Source organism: Myotis daubentonii, chromosome 17 (assembly GCF_963259705.1).
Source record: "Myotis daubentonii chromosome 17, mMyoDau2.1, whole genome shotgun sequence".
Taxonomy (NCBI): domain Eukaryota; kingdom Metazoa; phylum Chordata; class Mammalia; order Chiroptera; family Vespertilionidae; genus Myotis; species Myotis daubentonii.
In genome coordinates this window covers 10,886,225-10,906,082 of record NC_081856.1, presented here as the reverse complement: position 1 = coordinate 10,906,082, position 19,858 = coordinate 10,886,225, and the positions used below count along the sequence as shown (strand labels likewise).

The following is a 19,858-nucleotide window of genomic DNA, read 5'->3' as shown; positions in this document are numbered from 1 at the left end:
ATAAGTTGTTTTTAGCCTTTTGATATGCCATGAAATGCTTAAAGGAACATTTTTGTCCTTGTGTCTTTTTTTAACAATTTCATTTTTTAATATATATATATATTTGATTTCAGAGAGGAAGGGAGAAGAGAGAGAGAGATAAAAACATCAATGATGAGAAAGAATCATTGATCGGCTGCCTCCTGCACGCCCTACACTGGGGATTGAACCCACAACCTGGGCATGTGCCCTTGACCAGAATTGAACCCGTGACCTTTCGGTCCTCAGGACGACGCTCTAGCCACTGAGCCAAATCAGCTAGGGTGTCCTTGTGTCTTTAAAACGAATTTCTGAGATATATTTTGAAAGTGTAGACTGCTAGTTGTCCCACCGAATCCATTCTAGGTTGTATTTTTTCCTGAAAAGGGGGAGAGCAAATGTTTCTATAAAGGGCCATATAGTAAATACTTTAGGCTTTGCAGGTCTTAAGGTCCCTGTCATGACTGTTCAACTCCACCTTTGTAGCAGGTAAAACCACCGTGGAATGTATGAAAATGAATGGGTGTGGCTGTGCTCCAGTAAAACTTCGTTTATAAAACCAGGGGGTTTGAGGAGTTGACTTCCTGGCTCTACTTTGCTGTCCCTGTTCTGGAGTAAAAGAGTTATACCGGTCTGCGGCTGCTGTGCCACATTTCCCAGTCTCCTTTGCAGTTAGGTGTGGCCATGTGACCAGGTTCTCACCATTGTAAGGGGAAAGATGTGCCGCTTACAGGCCCGGCTTGTGAAGCATTGCCTGCCTACTCCTCTTACCGTTTCCCCCTTTTCTACTGGATGGAATGGTGATGACTAGAACGACCTCACAAGTTACTTACTGAAGATAGCAGAGCCACCATCAGCCTGGATTCCTGAATGATCCTGTGGAGCCGAGTTGCATACCTGCCTGAAAAGTATAGTGTGGAGCTAACTGTTCATAAAGAGGCAAAAGTGTATTTTTTTTAAAAAATAGATTTTATTGATTTTTCACAGAGAAGAAGGGAGAGAGATAGAGAGCTAGAAACATCGATGAGAGAGAAACATCGATCAGCCGCCTCCAGCACATCTCCCACTGGGGATGTGCCCGCAACCCAGGCACACGCCCCTGACCGGAATCGAACCCGGGACCCCTCAGTCCACAGGCCGACGCTTCATCCACTGAGCCAAACCGGCCCCGGCAAAAAGTGTATTTTTTTTTAAGTCACAGAATTATTGATGACTCTTGATTCAGCCCTCCTTCTCTAAATTATACAGTGCTCATTCAAACACTTGTCATGGTATTTTGACTGGGTTGGAAATAAGACTCTGTGAGGTACCATGTGGAGTTAGATTCTCTGTGCTCATGCAAGCCTCCCTCTAAGTGCCCCACAGTATTTGTGGAATGATTGTCCTTCACAGAATGTTCAGGAACCCTGAACACAGATATCCATTTATCTCTCTTGTTTTGCATGAGGTTCAGGAGCTTTGTGGGAAGTAAGCCAGATGAACTTTGTCCTTATTCAGGGTTCAGACGCAAGTTCCTTTTTTCCTCATCTTCTTGTGGCTCACATTTCCCTGACATTCAGGTCTCATCTCCAACTGAGCTGATCCTTCTCTGATCAATTATCGAAAGCTGATCGCCCCAAATCAACATCAGGCTACTTAACTACTTTCCTCCCGCCCCATCCCCCCTTCATAGCAGTTATCACTAACTGAAATTATCCTGTATATTTATTTGTTTTAAAGCCTTTTAAAAAAAAAATCTCCCTTCACTAGACTGGGAGCTCTCTCTTTGCCTTATTCTCCCCTCTACTGCTGCTGCCCAGTACAGGGTGACACAGCAGGTACTCCACAAACAGCCCTCAGATATTTAATGCAGAAGCAGTTCCTGTCCCCAAAGGAATTTGGAAGATCCAGCCTCCCTCCTCTGAATCTCTGGATCATGCTGGAAAAATGCTGCTAAATTCTTGCTCTTTGAATTCATCCCTTTGATTCTGTTTCTTTTTTTAGATGACACTGTCCTTTTTCAAACAGGTTTCTTTTGCAGTCTTTCAAGCCTCAACTCCAAGCCCCACTCTTTCACCTTCTGGTCTGGAAAGCACATTACAAACAACTTCTGCAGATAGCAGAGATGATCACGCGTTGATTTAATTCGTGTCACTCACACTCTCTGTGGACACCTCATCCAGCACTCTGTCATAAACATGTATGGAAAGCACCGGCCCTGCGTCTGACTGTGACAGCTGGGGCTCCGGTTTCCTCTCCCCCCTCCCCTCCAAGCTCACAGTAGCCTAGCGCTAGGGAGTGAACTGCCTCTTTCACCCTCTCAGTCCAAGGAAAATGTCGCTTTTGCCGTGAGCTACAGCAGGCGTCTGTTGGGGCCAGGCTTTTAATAACATCCATTTGTTATCAAGGAAGCAGTCGTAGCAGAATTTCACTGAGAGTCAGCAGGCAGTCTTTCCTGAGGTTTCCATGGGGACCTGGAGTCTTAGAGCAATTTCGGGGAAGAACATTAGGAAGAAATTGAGGGGCAAAATGTTAACGCAGTCACACTGTTCTAGCACACACCATTTCTAGAACTATGGGTGATGGATGAGTCACCTCCCTCTCAAGGCCCACAGGGTGAAGAGCTGTGTGTGACGTCCTTGGGGTCAGATGTGGCTTAGGCCCTGCACTCGGAATACAGGAAAAATCAGGTTTGAGTCCTTGGTCCCAATTACAGACATGCTTTTGTTAATTAATTGCTGTGTGACCTTGGGGAAGTCCCTTAACCTCTCTGGGCCTTGGTTGCCTTAAGAGTTATTTTTTAAAATTTTTATTTATTGATTTACTTAGGGGGAGAGAGAAACTGATTTGTTGTCCTACTAATTTATGCAGTCACTGGTTGATTCTTGTATATTCCCTGACCAGGGATCAAACCCCCAACCTCATCATATTGGGATGATGCTCTAACCAATTGAGATGCCTGGTCAGGGGCAAGAGTTATTTTGAAAGAGCTCAAATGATACTGCGTGTGTGTGTGTGTGTGTATGTGTGTGAAAAAGAATATTTTATACTCTGAATGGTAAAGTGTTTTTAAGCAGCTAACACTGTGCCTAATATATGCTAGATAGCCCTTCTAACCCTTTGTATGTACTGGTATTAACCTGCTTAGTCCTCAAAACAGCAATATAAGATAAATTCTCTTCATGTTACAGGTGGGGAAACCAAGGCACAGTGAATTAAAATAACTTACCCGAAGCCACATAGCTAGCGAGGCAGGATTGGAATCCAGGTCATTCCAGTTTGGTCCAGTTGCCATCGTTCATTTTACCCAGTTCCCAGTCTCATCCTCCCCCCATCACACACACACACACACACACACACACACACACACACACACGCACACACACACACACATTCTAGAGTCAAATTCCCATCGTAGAGGGAGCAGGAGTGGAGCATCCAGCTTCCCCATGGCCTGGGCGAAGCGTCCTTTCAGGCTCTTCACCCGAAGTAACCTACCTTGTAGTGACTGCAAAGAACGTCTATCAGTGAACTTCAAATTTTGCGAATGTGAGATTCACTGGATAGTTTGTTTAAACAAACAAACAAACGACAACAAAAACAGATGCTCAGACCGCTCCCTGAGCTGTGCTACTTCAGTCCGCACACCAGTGGGACTTCAGTTGCAGATCACAGAAGTCACTCTTGGTACTTGAAGCCGAAGGGGATTTGGTTCAAAGTCACAGAGAAGGGAAGCAAACATTTGGAGAGGGGTCGATGCATTTAGCAGCCAGAGATGCCTCGCTTCTGTCCCTTGGTGCCCAGACCCATGAATTCTGGCAGCACCGTCACTGGCTCAAAGCATATCCTACAGGACAGAACCCCAGTGCCACCGGGTGGTGTCCCCAAGCTGGTGCTGTGCCTCAGCCTTCCATGGGCCATTCATTCTACCATCCAGACGACCAGCCACTCTGGGTCACGGGGACATGGTCAGACCAGAGAGCATCCGGGGGCACCACAGCACATGGACTCACTTCTTTTGCTGTGAATAGGTTCATCAGAAGCAATTTGGCTTTGGGAACGTCACTTTAACTCACTGTATGTAGTTACTGAGTCTTCAACGCCAAATTCCAGAGGCTATGACGTTCCCTTTTCAGAGTTTCCTGTAATCCGACAGTGGCTACATTTCCGGACAAGCACTTCAGTAAATAACCACCCTGCTTATTCCTAATGCTTTTGTATGTCGAGTGATCTTATATTTGGCTGGGATTTTTATTTCAAAACTTGGAACCCAAGATGCACGTGTTAAGTATCTAAGGCATTAGGCATTTTAAAGTAAACAAAAGAGTATTGTGGAACTTGATTCAATAATTACCTCATAACAGGAAAGAATTCTGGGCAGTTCTGAGCAATATCAATCCTCGTAGGAATTAAACCAGAATAAAGGGATATATTTGGACTCTTCACCAAGCACTGAAGAAGCCAGGAGTTGTTTGATATGATTACTTTATGGTTAAAAAAATAGATAGTGCTTATTTTTTTAAAATGTAATTTTTTAAAATTGAATTTATTGTGACTGACATTGGTTTGCAAAACCATACCGGTTTCAAGTGTACAACCCAATAAATGTCATTATAAAGAGATCCTTTCTGTTTTCCAAATCCTCTGAGCTCTGTCACTTAAATGACCGCCAGCTATTGGACCTCTAGGCTTTTTGGCAACATAAAAATGAACAAATCAATTTGGTGCTATCTCTATGGAGGGCAATCCAGATATTTAACTCTAGAAGTGACCTATGAACATACCCTTTGAGTAATTCCCATGTAGGACTGGATCTTATGGATACACTGCACATATGTAGGATGATGGACAAACGGGGTTAGTCAGTATAGGATTTTGGATAACAAAAGATTGGAAACCACTTGGGGGCTCCTCCGTGGGAACTGATGGAATGAATTATGATACAACTGGAGGAGAAAATAGGAAAATAAATGAAGACGGTTGTATTTGTTATTCTTTTGCATGCGCTAAGTAGTTACTAAAGTTAAGTTTAGAAAGCAAGTGAGAGAGTGGGTATTAAAAGAGAAATGGGAGGGAAGTAGAAGAGGGTACGGGGGATAAATGGTGATGGAAGGAGACTTGACTTTGGGTGGCGAACACACAAAACGGTGTAGAGATGATGTATTACAGAATTCTGCACCTGAAACCTATATAATTGTATTAACCTGTGTCACCCAAATAAGTTCAATAAAAAATAAAAAAGAATAAAGCGACCATATCTCATACACACAAAGAGAAATAATATAAATGTATTTGCTTGTATTTATATATAATATCTAAAAGAATATCCAATATCCCAAAGAAACTGGTAACATTGCTTGCCCCTGGAGACAACTGGGGAGCTGAGGTCAGCGAGGGGAGGAAAATATCATTGCATGTTCGCCTGTGTGTTTAAGATTTGTGAGACCTGTGTAATATATTACTTATTAAAAATAGAATTGAAGTAAAAAATGAATAAATCACACCTTCCCCTCACACATTTACCCACACAACTAAAAAAAAAAAAAAATTTTTTTTTTTTTTTTTTTTTAACAAACACAGCCTTTAACAGGTACAGCTTCAGAGGCTATCTGTAGTTCAGGTTGCACTGAGCATCAGGAAAAGCCAGGATGTGTGGTTCACACAGAACTTTGTCTTTTTAAGATTTTAAATGAATTTTTAGAGAGAGAGAGAGAAAGGCGGGGGCAGGGGGGAGAGAAATATCAATGTGAAAGAGAAACATCAATCAGCTTCCTCCTGCACACCCCTTACTGGGGATCCAACTGGGAGACGAACCGGCAACTTTTTGGTACACAGAACGATGCTCAACCAACTGGGCACATCGGCCAGGGCCACACCGGCAGAACGTGAAGGTCATGTTCAGGTGAGGAGACACAGAGGACTGAGAAAAAATGCCCCAAGTTGTTTTTCTGTTCCACTGCTCTTAGCTGTTTGTTCAACAGTTCTCACCTTTGGTTTCAGTGCTGTGAGTAAGAGTGAGTCCCCTAAGCAGCGCAGGAGCTGTGTGTGCTGATAAGGGGTGTGTTTCTGGGCCATATGTGGCTTTGAGCTGCAATATGGGTGCAGAAAGGTTCAGAAAGAGAGAAAAGCCTTAGTAGCTACTTCTCGATTTTTTTAAGAATCTGAAAATAACAACTTGTGGGAACCCGTAAGGATAGCACTCATTCAGGATCAGGCACCACTCCAAGCTACTTGTTGTGTATAAAGTTATCCTCACAACAACCCTAGGGATTATTATTATCCCTGTTTTTCAGATGGGAAAACAGGCACGGGCGACTTTTCCAAAGGAATGCAATTAATACATAGAGGAACGGGTTTGAACCTGGGTCTGACTCCAGAATGACCACAGCATAGACCCAGACACACTGGAATAAGTGCAAAGGCGAAATCAGGGCATTCCTTCTCATGCTGGTCTCCAGACTGAGGAACACGGTGGATATAGCAGTGAGCACCTAGCACTGAAATGGGTGGCCTGTCTTGGCATGCAGGTGTCTTCAATACCTGAGAGCCTTGAACCACCAGGTGAGATTTAGGGCTTAATCTTATAGGAAAGAGGGGGCGTTGGTGGCGAGCTCTTAAACAGGAGGCATGGAGTGTCCTTGCACTGTGGTTGGCAGGTTGCGGGGAGAGAGGGAGGAGACCAGAGGGAAAAGGGCTCCACATGCAAATGGATGGAGGTCAGGGCTGGGGAGGCCTCAGTGGAAAGGGTGGGAGGGAAGGATGGATCTGCACATTTTATTTTTGAGAATTTGTTAGGGTTTGTAGTAGTTGATTGAAAAGGAAGCAAGGAGAAAATAACAGGTTTTTAAAAAAATATCTTTATTGATTTCAGAGAGGAAGGGAGAGGGAGAGAGTGATAGAAACATCAATGATGACAGAGAATCTTTAACTGGCTACTTCCTGCATGCCCCCCACTGGGGATCAAGCCTGCAACCTGGGCATGGCCCTGACCTGGAATTGAACTGTGACCTCCTGGTTCACAGGTTGATGCTCAACCACTGAGCAATGCTGGCCGAGCAAGAAAATAGCATGTTTAATGTGCTCTGTCTTCGTCTTACCTTTACTTTTTCTAGTAAGTATACTTAGTGATCTTCCAGGCATGCTGCTCAGGGCTTTTGTCATCTCGTGTGTCCAAAATAGTTCTTCAGAAGATACAGCGGATGCCAATCCCCCTCCCCTACAGTCCCTGTTGCAGGTCTGCTTTGGGCATCTTGATACGGGTGTGAGAGTGACTGCCCTGGAGGAGACCATGATTAGAGTGTCAAAAGCTGAAGAGGACCCCTAACCTGTTTGGCTCAGTGGATAGAGCGTCAGCCTGTGGACTCAAGGGTCCCAGGTTCGATTCCGGTCAAGGGCATGTACCTGGGTTGCGGACACATCCCCAGTGGGAGATGTGCAGGAGGCGGCTGATCGATGTTTCTCTCCCATCGATGTTTCTAACTCTCTATCCCTCTCCCTTCCTCTCTGTAAAAAATCAATAAAATATATTTTTTAAAAAAGAAAAGCTGAAGAGGAGACACAATGTTGAGCAGCAAATTGGTGGAGAACTCAAAAAGTCTATTTTCTTGGAAATCACTTATGAGGGAAGATAAATCCAGTGACATAACCCTTTCAGTGCATGAATCCCTGAAGGGTAATTTTTAAATTTATTTTTTGTCTTTCATATGTCATTAGTAATAGTTTTGTCTGAAAAACACTGGATGGATTCGCACCAAAGAGTAAAGTCCACAAATCCAATATTCTAGGACAGTATTTTTCAAATTATGCTCTACAAGGCACTAGGAGTTCTAAGGAACTCATTTAGAAGCTTCCTCCCCTCTTTCATGGAAACCTCATCGATGGACCATCTCCTGAACTCTAAAGTTTCCCAGAGTGCTGGAGAACCCAAGATGGCGGCATAGGTAAACACCGGAGTTTGCTGCCTCGAACAACCACTTCAAAAATACAACTAAAAGACAGAACAGACATCATCCAGAACCACAGGAAGGGTGGCTGAGTGCAAGTTCTACAACTAGGAGGAAAGAGAAAAACATACCGAGTCTCAGAGGAGGCGCAGTGCTAAAGTAAAATACTAAGGTGCGGAGTGCATGTGGCAGCTGAGGGCGTGGTTATCGTTTTCAATTGGGAGGGAGTCTCAGGCTCTGAGCTCCAGCTCTGGGTAAGTCTCTAGGGACCCAGACTCGTATGGGAGAAGCGGGACTGTCTGGCATCGCTCAGAACCCTAGGGCAGCTTTCTCTTCGTGGGGCTTGCAGTGATTACTGAGACACTGAGAAGCAGAGCCTCTGAGGGCAAGACTGAGAGCAGCCATAATTGCTAACCCCGCGCTGTTGATCCCGTAAGACCCACCCCGCCCAAGCCCTGCAGGGAGACTTTTGCTGGATAGCCTCAGGCAAAGGCTAGATTAGCACCTCCCTAGAGATCCAGGAGCCAGGAAGCCTAGAGGTCAGAGTGGGACCATCCAGTTTGCAGCTCCGTGGAACCATAAAAGACACAATCAGGGGGCAGACTCAGTGAGCACCAAAGCCCCATTGAAGCGAGTCTAGGCCCAGAGGGGTGTCTCCAGCACAGAAGTTCTCCCACTGCAGACACAGCTGATTCTTACAGCCAATTGGCCTGGAGGTCACAATCAAGGCTTAACTACAACAAAACTGTGCACAAAGCCCACAAGGGGGTGCACCAAGAGTGTCTACCTCAGGTAATTGGGACACTTAGCACAGAAAGGCACTCTATCGACACAGCGAAGCATAAAAAATGCCGAGACAAAGAAACAGGACACAAACGACAGAAATGGAGGAAAGCAAACTGTTGGATATAGAGTTCAAAACCACACTTTTAAGGTCTTTAAAGAACTGTCTAGAAGCCGCTGATAAATTTAATAAGGCCCTCGAAAAGACTGGTGAGACCGCCGATAAATGTAGTGAGACCCTCAAGAAATCTAATGAGACCCTCGATGTTGTGATAAAGAACCAACTAGAAATTAAGCATACACTGACTGAAATAAAGAATATTATACAGACTCCCAACAGCAGACCAGAGGGTCACAAGAATCAAGTCAAAGATTTGAAATACAAAGAAGCAAAAAACACCCAACCGGAAAAGCAAAATGAAAAAAGAATCCAAAAATACGAAGATAGTGTAAGGAGCCTTTGGGACAGCTTCAAACATACCAACATCCGAATTATAGGGGTGCCAGAAGATGAGAGGGAGCAAGATATTGAAAACCTATTTGAAGAAATAATGACAGAAAACTTCCCCTACCTGGTGAAAGAAATAGACTTACAAGTCCAGGAAGCACAGAGAACCCCAAACAAAAGGAATCCAAAGAGGACCACACCAAGACACATCATAATTAAAATGCCAAGAGCAAAAGACAAAGAGAGAATCTTAAAAGCAGCAAGAGAAAGAAAATCAGTTACCTACAAGGGAATACCCATACGACTGTCAGCTGATTTCTGAACAGAAACTTTGCAGGCCAGAAGAGAGTGGCAAGAAATATTCAAAGTGATGAATACCAAGAACCTACAACCAAGACTACTTTATCCAGCAAAGCTATCATTCAGAACTGAAGGTCAGATAAAGAGCTTCACAGATAAGGAAAAGCTAAAGGAGTTCATCACCACCAAACCAGGATTATATGAAATGCTGAAAGGTATCCTTTAAGAAGAGGAAGAAGAAGAAAAAGGTAAAGATACAAATTATGAACAACAAATACACATCTATCAACAAGTGAATCTAAAAATCAAGTGAATAAATAATCTGATGAACAGTATGAACTGGTGATTGTAATAGAATCAGGGACATAGAAAGGGAATGGACTGACTATTCTTGGGGGGGGGGGGAGGGGTGTGGGGGTGAGGGAAGAGATTGGACAACAATTGTGCACCTATGGATGACACAGTGGGTGGGGAGTGAGGGCGGAGGGTGGGGTGGGAACTGGGTGGAGGGGAGCTATGGTGGGAAAAAAGAGTAACTAATGTAATAATCTGAACAATAAAGATTTAATTGAAAAAAAAAAGAAGCCTCCTCAAGAAGAGATTAATAGGTCATAATAATTGGTTAATGCTTATTGAGCTCTAATTAGACCATGGGCCACTCCCTATGCTATGTCTTGGGCTGCATGGTCTCATTTAATCCTCCCAGTTACCCTTTCATTCCGTTATCATTCCTGCTTCACTCATGAGGAAGCTGATGCTCCAAGACAGCAGTTCTCAACCTCGGGGTCGCGACCCCTTTGGCGGTCGAACGACCCTTTCACAGGGGTCGCCTAAGACCATCCTGCATATCAGATATTTACATTATGATTCATAACAGTAGCAACATTACAGTTATGAAGTAGCAATGAAAATAATTTTTAAAAATATTTTATTGATTTTTTACAGAGAGGAAGGGAGAGGGATAGAGAGTTAGAAACATCGATGAGAGAGAAACATCGATCAGCTGCCTCCTGCACACTCCCCACTGGGGATGTGCCTGCAACCAAGGTACATGCCCTTGACCGGAATTGAGCCTGGGACCCTTCAGTCCACAGGCTGACGCTCTACCCACTGAGCTAAACCGGTTAGGGTGCAATGAAAATAATTTTATGGTTGGGTCACAACATGAGGAACTGTATTTATTTATTTATTTATTAAATATATTTTTATTGAATTTTCTTTTTTACAGAGAGGAAGGGAAAGGGATAGAGAGTTAGAAACATCGATGAGAGAGAAACATCGATCAGCTGCCTCCTGCACACTCCCCACTGGGGATGTGCCCGCAACCAAGGTACATGCCCTTGACCAGAATCGAACTTGGGACCCTTCAGTCCGCAGGCTGACACTCTATCCACTGAGCCAAACCGGTTAGGGCAGGAGCTATATTTAAAGGGCCAGAAGGTTGAGAACCACTGCTCCAAGAGGCCACCCAGCCAATACGTGGACAAAGTGGGATGCAGCCCCTGATCTGTTTGACTCCAGAGCCTGTGCCCTTCACAGGCAAGGCTTTCGGTACTCTCCTCCCTGCCCCTTGCCAAACCTGCCCTCTCTCCACCAGAACTGAAGGTCAGAGTTTGCCATCGTGGAGAGCAAAGTGGGGGTTGACGTGAACTACACTGTTGTTTGGGGATTGGGAAAGAATACATTAAAACATGCCACACTTTGATGGCCTCCTTTAAATCTTGGCATCTTGCATTCCCGCTGTGCAGGGGAGTTTTTAAATGCGTTTTGATGACTGCATTCTGCTCTTTTGGTACACAAGGGGGAGCATTAGCATAGGAATGGGAATAAGATCACTAGGAAGTGAATATTCTTGCTCTTTGGTTGCTCTGTTCCTCTTATTCCCTCTTCCTTACCTTCTCTCTCTCTCTCTCTCTCTCTCTCTCTCTCTCTCTCTCTCTCTCAGGATTGTTTGCTGAACCGTTTGAAAACAAGTTGCAGGCATCACAAGATTTTACCTTTAAATACTTCAGCAGGATTTCTTTTCTTTTTTTTTTTTTTTCAGCAGGATTTCTTAAAAACAAAGACCTTTTCCTGCCTGACAATATTATGATCATGTCCAAGAAATTGAGCATTGATGCAACAATATTATCTAATACACAGTCTATATTCAGATTTCTCCAAAGATGTTCTTTGTTGCTTTTTTCCCCAATCCAGAATCAATTTTCTGTTCTCTTAATATTAATTAGACCATGGTCATTTTTCTGGAATATTTTGCTGCAAAAATGTTTACAATTTTTGCTGGATACTTGATATTTCATGAAGCTGTTTTGCCATGATTTATTAATCAGTTTCTCTTTGGTTGTTACTATCATAAATATGGTGCTAAGTGGGACTTATTTCCCCTCAATTTTGACTCGGCTACCAATTCAATAGTTAGCAGATTCTAAAGGGAGAGTGAGACTGACCGTCATCTGTGGAATTCACCAAGTGTTACAAGTCAGGTTCCCAGGAAAAGACTCTGATGGAGACTTGTGTACCGGAGGTTTATGCGGGAGTGTTTGGGGATCAGCACCTGTGGGAGGACAAAGGAAGTAGGGCTGGGCTGGTTGAACGTCAGCGCAGTCACCACGAAAGCCCGCCATTAGCGTTGGAGCTGAGGTGGTTTTGCAGAGTTGCCCCCTGTTGAGGCAAGGAGGCCGGGTCTTTATACGTCTACATGGACCGACCAGTCATGGACGCACATTGCCCCTGGGAAGGGCACATGACCTTGGGCGAGTAGTTTTCTTCAGCTTAGAGCGATTTCACAGGTACACGGAGGCAATGCAGGCCTCAGTCTTGAGGACAGGTCTGGGCAGAGACCACAGCATCCACTACAGCAGGGCGCTCTCGTCAACCTGTTGTCGAAGGATTGCTCCTCTCCCCCTCCCCCCCCCCCCAAGCCAGACTTAATACACAAGCAGGGGTGGGAAGTGGGGAGATGCTACTGGAAGGAGCATTCATTGCATGTTGTGACTCCTCCCTCGCTGCCCAGGGGAAAGGCTGGGGTGCTTGCCCTCCCCTGACTGTGTGATGGGGACTTCCTTAGGATACGGACTGGGCTTGAAAAATAGTTCCTATAGTTGGTGGCAAAGAGAACTGGCTAGCGTGCCCTGTGACAGTCGATTTCAGAGGGTGGGATTTAGTTCTGCCCTCCCTGGGTTTGTTGGGGCAAATGAGGAGACTGTGGACCCCTTGGGTACTTAATCATGTTGGCTCCTGTATCCTTTCAACATGCCCCATCATTCTTGAGTGCTTTTTTTTTTTTTTTGCGCGGGGTAGGGTGGGCGGGGGGGGGGGGGGGCGGCGCGGCGAGGGCATGCACTTCCTTGTTATTCTAGGCTTATCCTGTATTTTCCTTGCCCTGACCTTGGAAGCAACATTCCCCCCACCCCGGTCCCCTCCCGCCCACCCACCAATCACTCTTTTTTTAAAAAATATATTTTATTGATTTTTCACAGAGAGGAAGAGAGAAGGATAGAGAGTTAGAAACATTGATGAGAGAGAAACATCGATCAGCTGCTTCCTGCACACCCCCTACTGGGAATGTGCCCACAACCAAGGTACATGCTCTTGACTGGAATCGAACCCGGGACCCCTCAGTCTGCAGGCCCGGCTCTATCCACTGGGCCAAACCGGTCAGGGCACCAATCACTCTTTTATTGGAGAATGTGTTTAAAATCAAGATCTTGGTGCTGGGTGTGCTCGTTGCTCCTGGAGCACCATTGCTCTGAGGCCTTCTCAGTGGACAAGAAATGCCTGTATACAGACAAACGTATACATTTACTTCAGTGTGTATCTGTATAGAAAGCCGTGGTGAGTACATTCATTTTAAGGTAAATGCAATGTGAGGGGGCGAGGGAAGCATTTTACGATCCTGTGGTTAGCTCTGTCTTTTGATGAGCCGGGGACCCTAGTCTCTGAACTGCAGTGCTTCTCAGCATGGACCCACCCTCCTCAGGGGAAGCAGTGCAGCTGGAGGAGGCTGGAGACGGCATTTCCCTGCCTCCAGGGGCGTTGGGCTCTGATAAAACTTCAGATTAAGCTCTGTCACAGTTTCTCCTGAAGGCGGGCCTGGTTTAGAAGAACCGAGTGCTCTGATGTGTTTAAAACCGCTCTTTTTCCCTCTCTGTCCGGAAGCAGGAGCTGATATTGCACAGTCATTTTGAGGACCTGGTACTCCTCCTGGGGGTAAAACTCACCGGAAGGTGACTGGCACCTCCTAAGGTTTGTGTCTCTCAGACATGTTTACACTGAGCGGTAGCAATTCATCAGTGATAGTTTAAGTTTTCTTACCCCAGTTCCTGACTTCTGCTCTGGTCATTTATGATTCTTTGTACCTGTTTATCTGTCTCTTCAATGTTCAGGGCAACCCTGTGCCCCGTGACTTCACTTTTCTAATGGATCTGAGAAAAATTGCTGATTTTTCAAATTGTTTAACTTTTTACATTTTGTTCTTTTTTTTTTTTTTTAAAAAAACTTTGTTGTTGGTTTCAGAGAGGGAAAGGGAGAGATAGAAACATCAATGATGAGAGCGAATCATTAATCAGCTGCCTCCTACAAACCCTGAGGCAGCCCCCCACTAGGGGTGGAGCCTGCAACCCAGACATGTGCCCTGAGCAGGAATCGATCCAAGATCTCCTGGTTCATAGGTCAACGCTCAACCACTGAGCCACACCAGTCGGGAACTTTTTGTTTGTTGTTGTTCATTATTATTTCTCTTGCACTTGGCTCATTGTCTTGCAGACTGTAGGTACATGATAAATGTCTGTTGAAAGAATGTATGAAAGAATGAATAAATGAATGCAAGAGAATGAATAAATGAATGCAATAAATGAAAAATGGTAAATGCACGAGTATCATTAAGCAGGCTTCTGTTTGTCTTCCAATAACAAGTAGAACAGGTTCACTACAATATTGCAGAGTCACTAGTACTTGTTTACTTTCAGTTTTATGTTATGATTCAGGTGGCCGAGGTTGTCGAAGAGACCTCACCCCCACTATTCAATCCCTTTCAGTTTAATAGCTACTTAGGAGCACTAAGTGCTGTGCACCTTACAGCAGGGGGATGAGTCCCAGCATCTACTTAATACTGAAGGGCAGCATTATTTTACTTATACATGTAAATAACAGCAGTAATTGTGAGGCTTATTATGGGCTAGCAACTGTGATAAGTTTATTGCACACATCATTTCATTTAATCTTGACAACAGCTCTGCAACAGTAGAGCATGCCAGTGTAGCACAGAGGGTCTAGAAGTTTTTTGATTTGGGTTCAAATGACAGTTCTGCTACTCTTGTGAGGTCCCTTAAACTTCTCTGTGCTTCCATTTCTTCATGGGTAACGTGGGAGTGATCATAGTCACCACACCTTTGGGTTGTTGCAGGGATTGAATGAGGTAATATATGCGACACGCTTACCTCAATGCCTGGCCCATAGAGAGCGTCCCATAAATGCCAGCTGCTGCTTTTTCATGTGCGGCTGGGGGACATTTGAAGTCCTGCAGCACCAAACTGTGCATCCAGCACAGAGGGAGATCGCGTTCCCCAGGCTGTCCCTGCCCCTGCGCACATGATCAGAGAGCTGCAAGCACATGCTTAGAATTCAAAAGCAGACAGTAAACCTGGTCCTCCCAGTGGCCACGTTCATTTTATGGTCCAAGCACAGTGAATCCATGTTCTATTTTCCTCTTCCTCTGAAATAGCCATCTCTGCTCCCTGAAGAGGCCCTGGATGATTATAGTTCCTTAAATGCCCCGAAATTCTCAGGAGAAAGGCTTTTTTTTTTTTTTTTTTTTTTTTTTAAAGCAGAGCTTGGAGCTAGAAGACAAAAGGTTAAATTCTCTAAAGCTACAACAATGTAACTCATTTCCTGTTTTTCTCAACTGTCTAGACACCGATCTCATAAGCATTAGCCATGAATCCCACCATCAGGTTAAAAATAGAAGGTTTAAATATGAAATGTGGTGAAGGAAAGATTGTAGGTTTCTACCTTCATCCACAAAATGACTACTTTGAAACCTAATTTTTTTGTCTTTGTTGGTAGCTTTTCCAGAATTGCTGGGAAGCTATATTCCAATGGCAGGAAGAAAGGGCCTTTTTCCTTTAGAATACATTTGCCCCTTGGTAGTTAACGCAGTTTTCCCCCTAGATTTTAAAAGCCACTTGAAAACATGTATTATATTAGCTTCTCTTGACAAGGAATGTGATCACACTTCAAAATTTTCAGGTTATTGCTCAGACCAACATTTAGTCCCAAATAAATTTGTGCGACAAAAAATGCATATAGACTTGACATGTTTACTTTGTCTATCTTTTGCTTCCGTAAAGTTGTCTGATATTTTCTTTTGAGCATATAATTTTTTTGGGAAAACACATTTTTAAAAAGTCCCTTAACAATCCATGGGCAGTGTTACACAGGGTGAGGATATACTATGCTGAATTTCCCAAACTTAATGGGACCACAGAGGTCTTTCATCATGATGGGCTCATTAACACCTCCCAGGAAAGTATTCCACGGAATACCAGTTTAGGAAATGTGAATTGGGTACCACGATGATTTTTATTTCTGGTTTGAGAATTACATGGAGACGAGGAGACAGGTTAAGCACCTCTTGCAAACTTGTAGGCAAGCGATGCTGAGGGCTCTTGTTGGGGAGAAAGCAGTGGAGAAGGAGAGGAGGGGGCCGATCAGGGGAAGATTTAAGAATGGAATTGATGGGCTACATGTGTTTCAATCATGAGTCTGTATTTCATTGAATCTAAGATGCCATGGATTGTAAGATGCAGTCTGATTCAAACATTGAAAGTGAAAAGAGGCCTGGCCGGCATGGCTCAGTGGTTGAGCATCAACCTATGAATCAGGAGGTCACGGTTCGATCCCTGATCAGGGCATATGCCCGGGTTGTAGGCTCGGTGTGGGGCGTGCAGGAGGCAGCTGATCAATGATTCTCTCTCATCACTGATGTTTCTGTCTCCCTCTCTCTCTCTCTTCCTTCATCTCTCTGAAATCAATTAAAAAATTATATATATATATATTTTATATATATATATATATATATATATATATATATATATAAAAATGTGTGAAAAGAATGTTCATCTTAGAATTGATACCTAATTCTGTCTACCTAATTTCACTGGAACCTTCTCCCCCTCCCCTATGAGAATAGTGAACAGGAACGCATAGTGTGAAAAAGAGAAGCATGGCTTTGGTATCTGAAATCCTGATTGATGCACAAATAAGGATTAGCGAACATGTCTTTTTTATGCTTCTCAAGTTGAACTCTAGCTCTTCTTGATTAAAGGACACGTTTAGGAGCTATTGATATGGCTGGGAATTTTATAGGAGCCACTCCATTGAACAAAATGCTACCCAGATGTGATGATGTCATTCATGAGGCCATAGTCATGCTTAGCTTGGGGGCGGCCAAAATCTGTTTATTTAATAAAAATGGATGTTTTGAATGGTGGTGCTAGGGGACCTGGCCGGGTACTTCCTTTTCCAGGATCTTTCTTGGGATTCTAGAGAGAGATTGGATTTCACAGGCAGATGGAGCTATTACCCGTGTTTTCTTTCCCCTGTGACAGGCCAGCAAGCCTGTAATTACACAGTACCAGCATCCCTTGTTTGGGAGCTGGGATGGATGGTTATATAAACACGGAGAGCAGGCACAGCTGGCCCAGGCTACACTTTGAGGACCTGAAATTCCTCTTTGGAGGGTATGGCATCCAAAGCCAAACCAGGCCCTGGGCTGAGGAGCAGGGTGCAGCTTTCTGCAGAAGAGCGGGCTGTGGGGTTGAAGGACCAACACGCCAGGATGGGCCCCAGTGGCACCGGCCAGCGAGCTCACATCTGCATGCCCAGGACCTCGTGATGAGTTTCCGTCCTTTCTAGTTGTGACAGGAGTGAAGAATTCATGCAAATGTTTTAAAAAAGCTTGGAGCCAGGCTTTTGGGTTGCAAGTTATTTTAGGACTACATTTTCTCGGTTGCTGTTTTGGAAAAAGTACTTTCGCCTTCGCATTCCCGGAAGTGCCCAGCAAAATTGGCCACTCTTAACCCCTACGCTCCACAGACTCTGGATGTAGACAGGCTAATTTTGAATCCCTCTGCTACGGTGCCCACTTCCCTCTTCTGTAAATTGGGGATAAGAGCTAGTACACTTTCATAGGATTGTTGGGTTAATCAAGCACAGTGCCTACCTATTTGATATAAAAGTAACAATAATAACTACAATATTGAACACTAACACGTGTCCTATTTCTTCTGCACCAGGCACTATTTTATATAAGATAGCTCATTTAATCCAACCAACCATCTTATGAGGCAGTGCTAGTATTATTCCCATTTTACAGATGAGAAAATTGAAACACAGAAAAGTCTATTCGATATGTTAAGTATTATTATGTCTCTGCTGAAACTCATGTATACCTGATTATAGAATATGAAAATTAATTGGCTTATATACCTGCCTCTTCCTCATAAATATATGGGTTTCTTAAATATGATGGTTCTAACTAGCTTATTGGGAAATCTCAGTTTGGGGTGTAAACATGAAAAATAATTTTTTTTTCAGTATTGGCTCCCAATCTTATATGGCTCTTCCTGTGGTTTCCATGGGAACGGCTTTCTTGATGACCTTCAGGTCAAATTCTGTAGCAGCGTTTCAGCTCCTATTGGTTATTAGCAGTCTCATCCCAGTATCTGAGCCTCAGCCTGTTTATTTTATAAGGTCTCTCTCAGATCCGATCTGTAGCTCACCTCCTCATTGGCTGAGGTGTGAACCATAAGCTAATGAGATCTGACCAAAAATTGGCCAGCAAGTTCAACATGATCACAACTATTTGAAATGTGGATTTATATCTATCACTACTAATAATGACTCTTAAGTGTTCATTATGCTTTGAGATATTAGTTAATATTTAGCTAATAATTAGTTAATACTGCATAGATAAATAAATATACATATATATATATTGTGTTTATGCTTAAAAATTATTTAATGGGATGGTCAGAGACCACTCACTGGTTTAAACAGTTTGAGGGGGTCATTGATTTACTCACTATGCTTCTTTTTATAGACAGTGATTTTTACATGGTTTTTCTGCCTCGAGCACATGATGCAAAAACAAAATGGAAAGTGGCCTTGTGATCCATAGAAGAAACGTTTTTGTCAAGTTTACTATGTGTTAACCACTGCTCTCACCACACAAAGTGTATTAATCACGTCAACTGCGTCCACCCTATTACTCCGCACAGCAGTTCTGCGGTGCAGGTGCTGTCATCATCCCCGTTCTGCAGATGAGGGGCCAAGGGGGGCAGGTCTGGCACAGTGTCCAGCACGACGAGGAGGTGGCGGAGGAGGGTTTGACCCCAGGCAGGTTGGCTTCAGATTCTTTACTCTTTTTTTAAGGAGTCAGTTTAATCTGCTTTCAGTTTCTCTGCCAGTAAAATGGGTATTTTTAGCTAGGAAGGGCAAGACTTCTGCTGAAAGATGTGAAGTTTGAAGTGGATAGGATTACTTCTTCTCTTGGATGCTGTAACAGATTAAAATGGCCCAACGTTTTGCAGCTCCTCCCATCGAGAGACTGAGGTTACTATCTCCCTGCGCTGAGAAGCTGGGCTGCCTTGTCACCCGCTTTGACTAACGAATGTGGCAGCAGTGATGCTGTCTGCGTTCTAGATGAAGCCTCGTGCAGCCTCGCAGCTTCCATCTTCCTCCTCTTAGGCTGTTGTCCCCACCACATGAGGAATACCAAGCTACACCACTGAGGGACAAGAGGCCGCATGTAAAGGGACAGCCAGCACCACGCTGGGACATGTGAGTGAGGCCATTTTAGCCACTCCAGCTTTAGTCGAGCCACCCGGTCATTGCAGCTACATGAATGACCACACACCAGCAAGACCAGCGGAACTACCTCACTGAGCCCAACCCAAATTGCCACAGAATCAGGAGAAATAATAATTACTGCTGTTTTAAGTCACCAAACTGTGGGGTAGTGTATTATTTCCTCGGGCTGCCATAACAAATGACCATAATCCCGGCGGCCTAAAACAACAGAACTTTATTCTCTGTTCTGGAGGTCAGAAGTCCGAAATCAGGTGTCAGAGACCACGCTCCCTCTGAAGCCCGTAGGGCAGAGTCTTTCCTGGTCTCTCCCACCTCCTGGTAGTTGGTGGCAGGCGGTGGTGTTCCTGGCTTGTGGTGTATAACATCAGCCTCTGCCTCCATCTCCACTGGCCTCTTCGATTCTGTGCACTTTTTAAAAAATATATATATTTTATTGATTTTTTACAGAGAGGAAGGGAGAGGGATAGAGAGTTAGAAACATCGATGAGAGAGAACATCGATCAGCTGCCTCCTGCAT

General features: G+C 44.2%; 1 protein-coding gene across 1 annotated transcript in view; it reads left to right on the top strand.

Annotated features, from left to right (window-relative positions):
* The window catches only part of NTAQ1 (N-terminal glutamine amidase 1), a 36,074-nt gene extending 17,417 nt beyond the window's left edge, over nucleotides 1-18,657 (top strand). The window contains exon 6 of the mRNA XM_059672792.1: nucleotides 18,572-18,657. Coding sequence (XP_059528775.1) covers nucleotides 18,572-18,642 — 71 coding nt within the window. The 3' untranslated portion in view covers nucleotides 18,643-18,657. The remainder of the gene's footprint in view (nucleotides 1-18,571) is intronic.
* The last annotated feature ends 1,201 nt before the right edge of the window (nucleotides 18,658-19,858 follow it).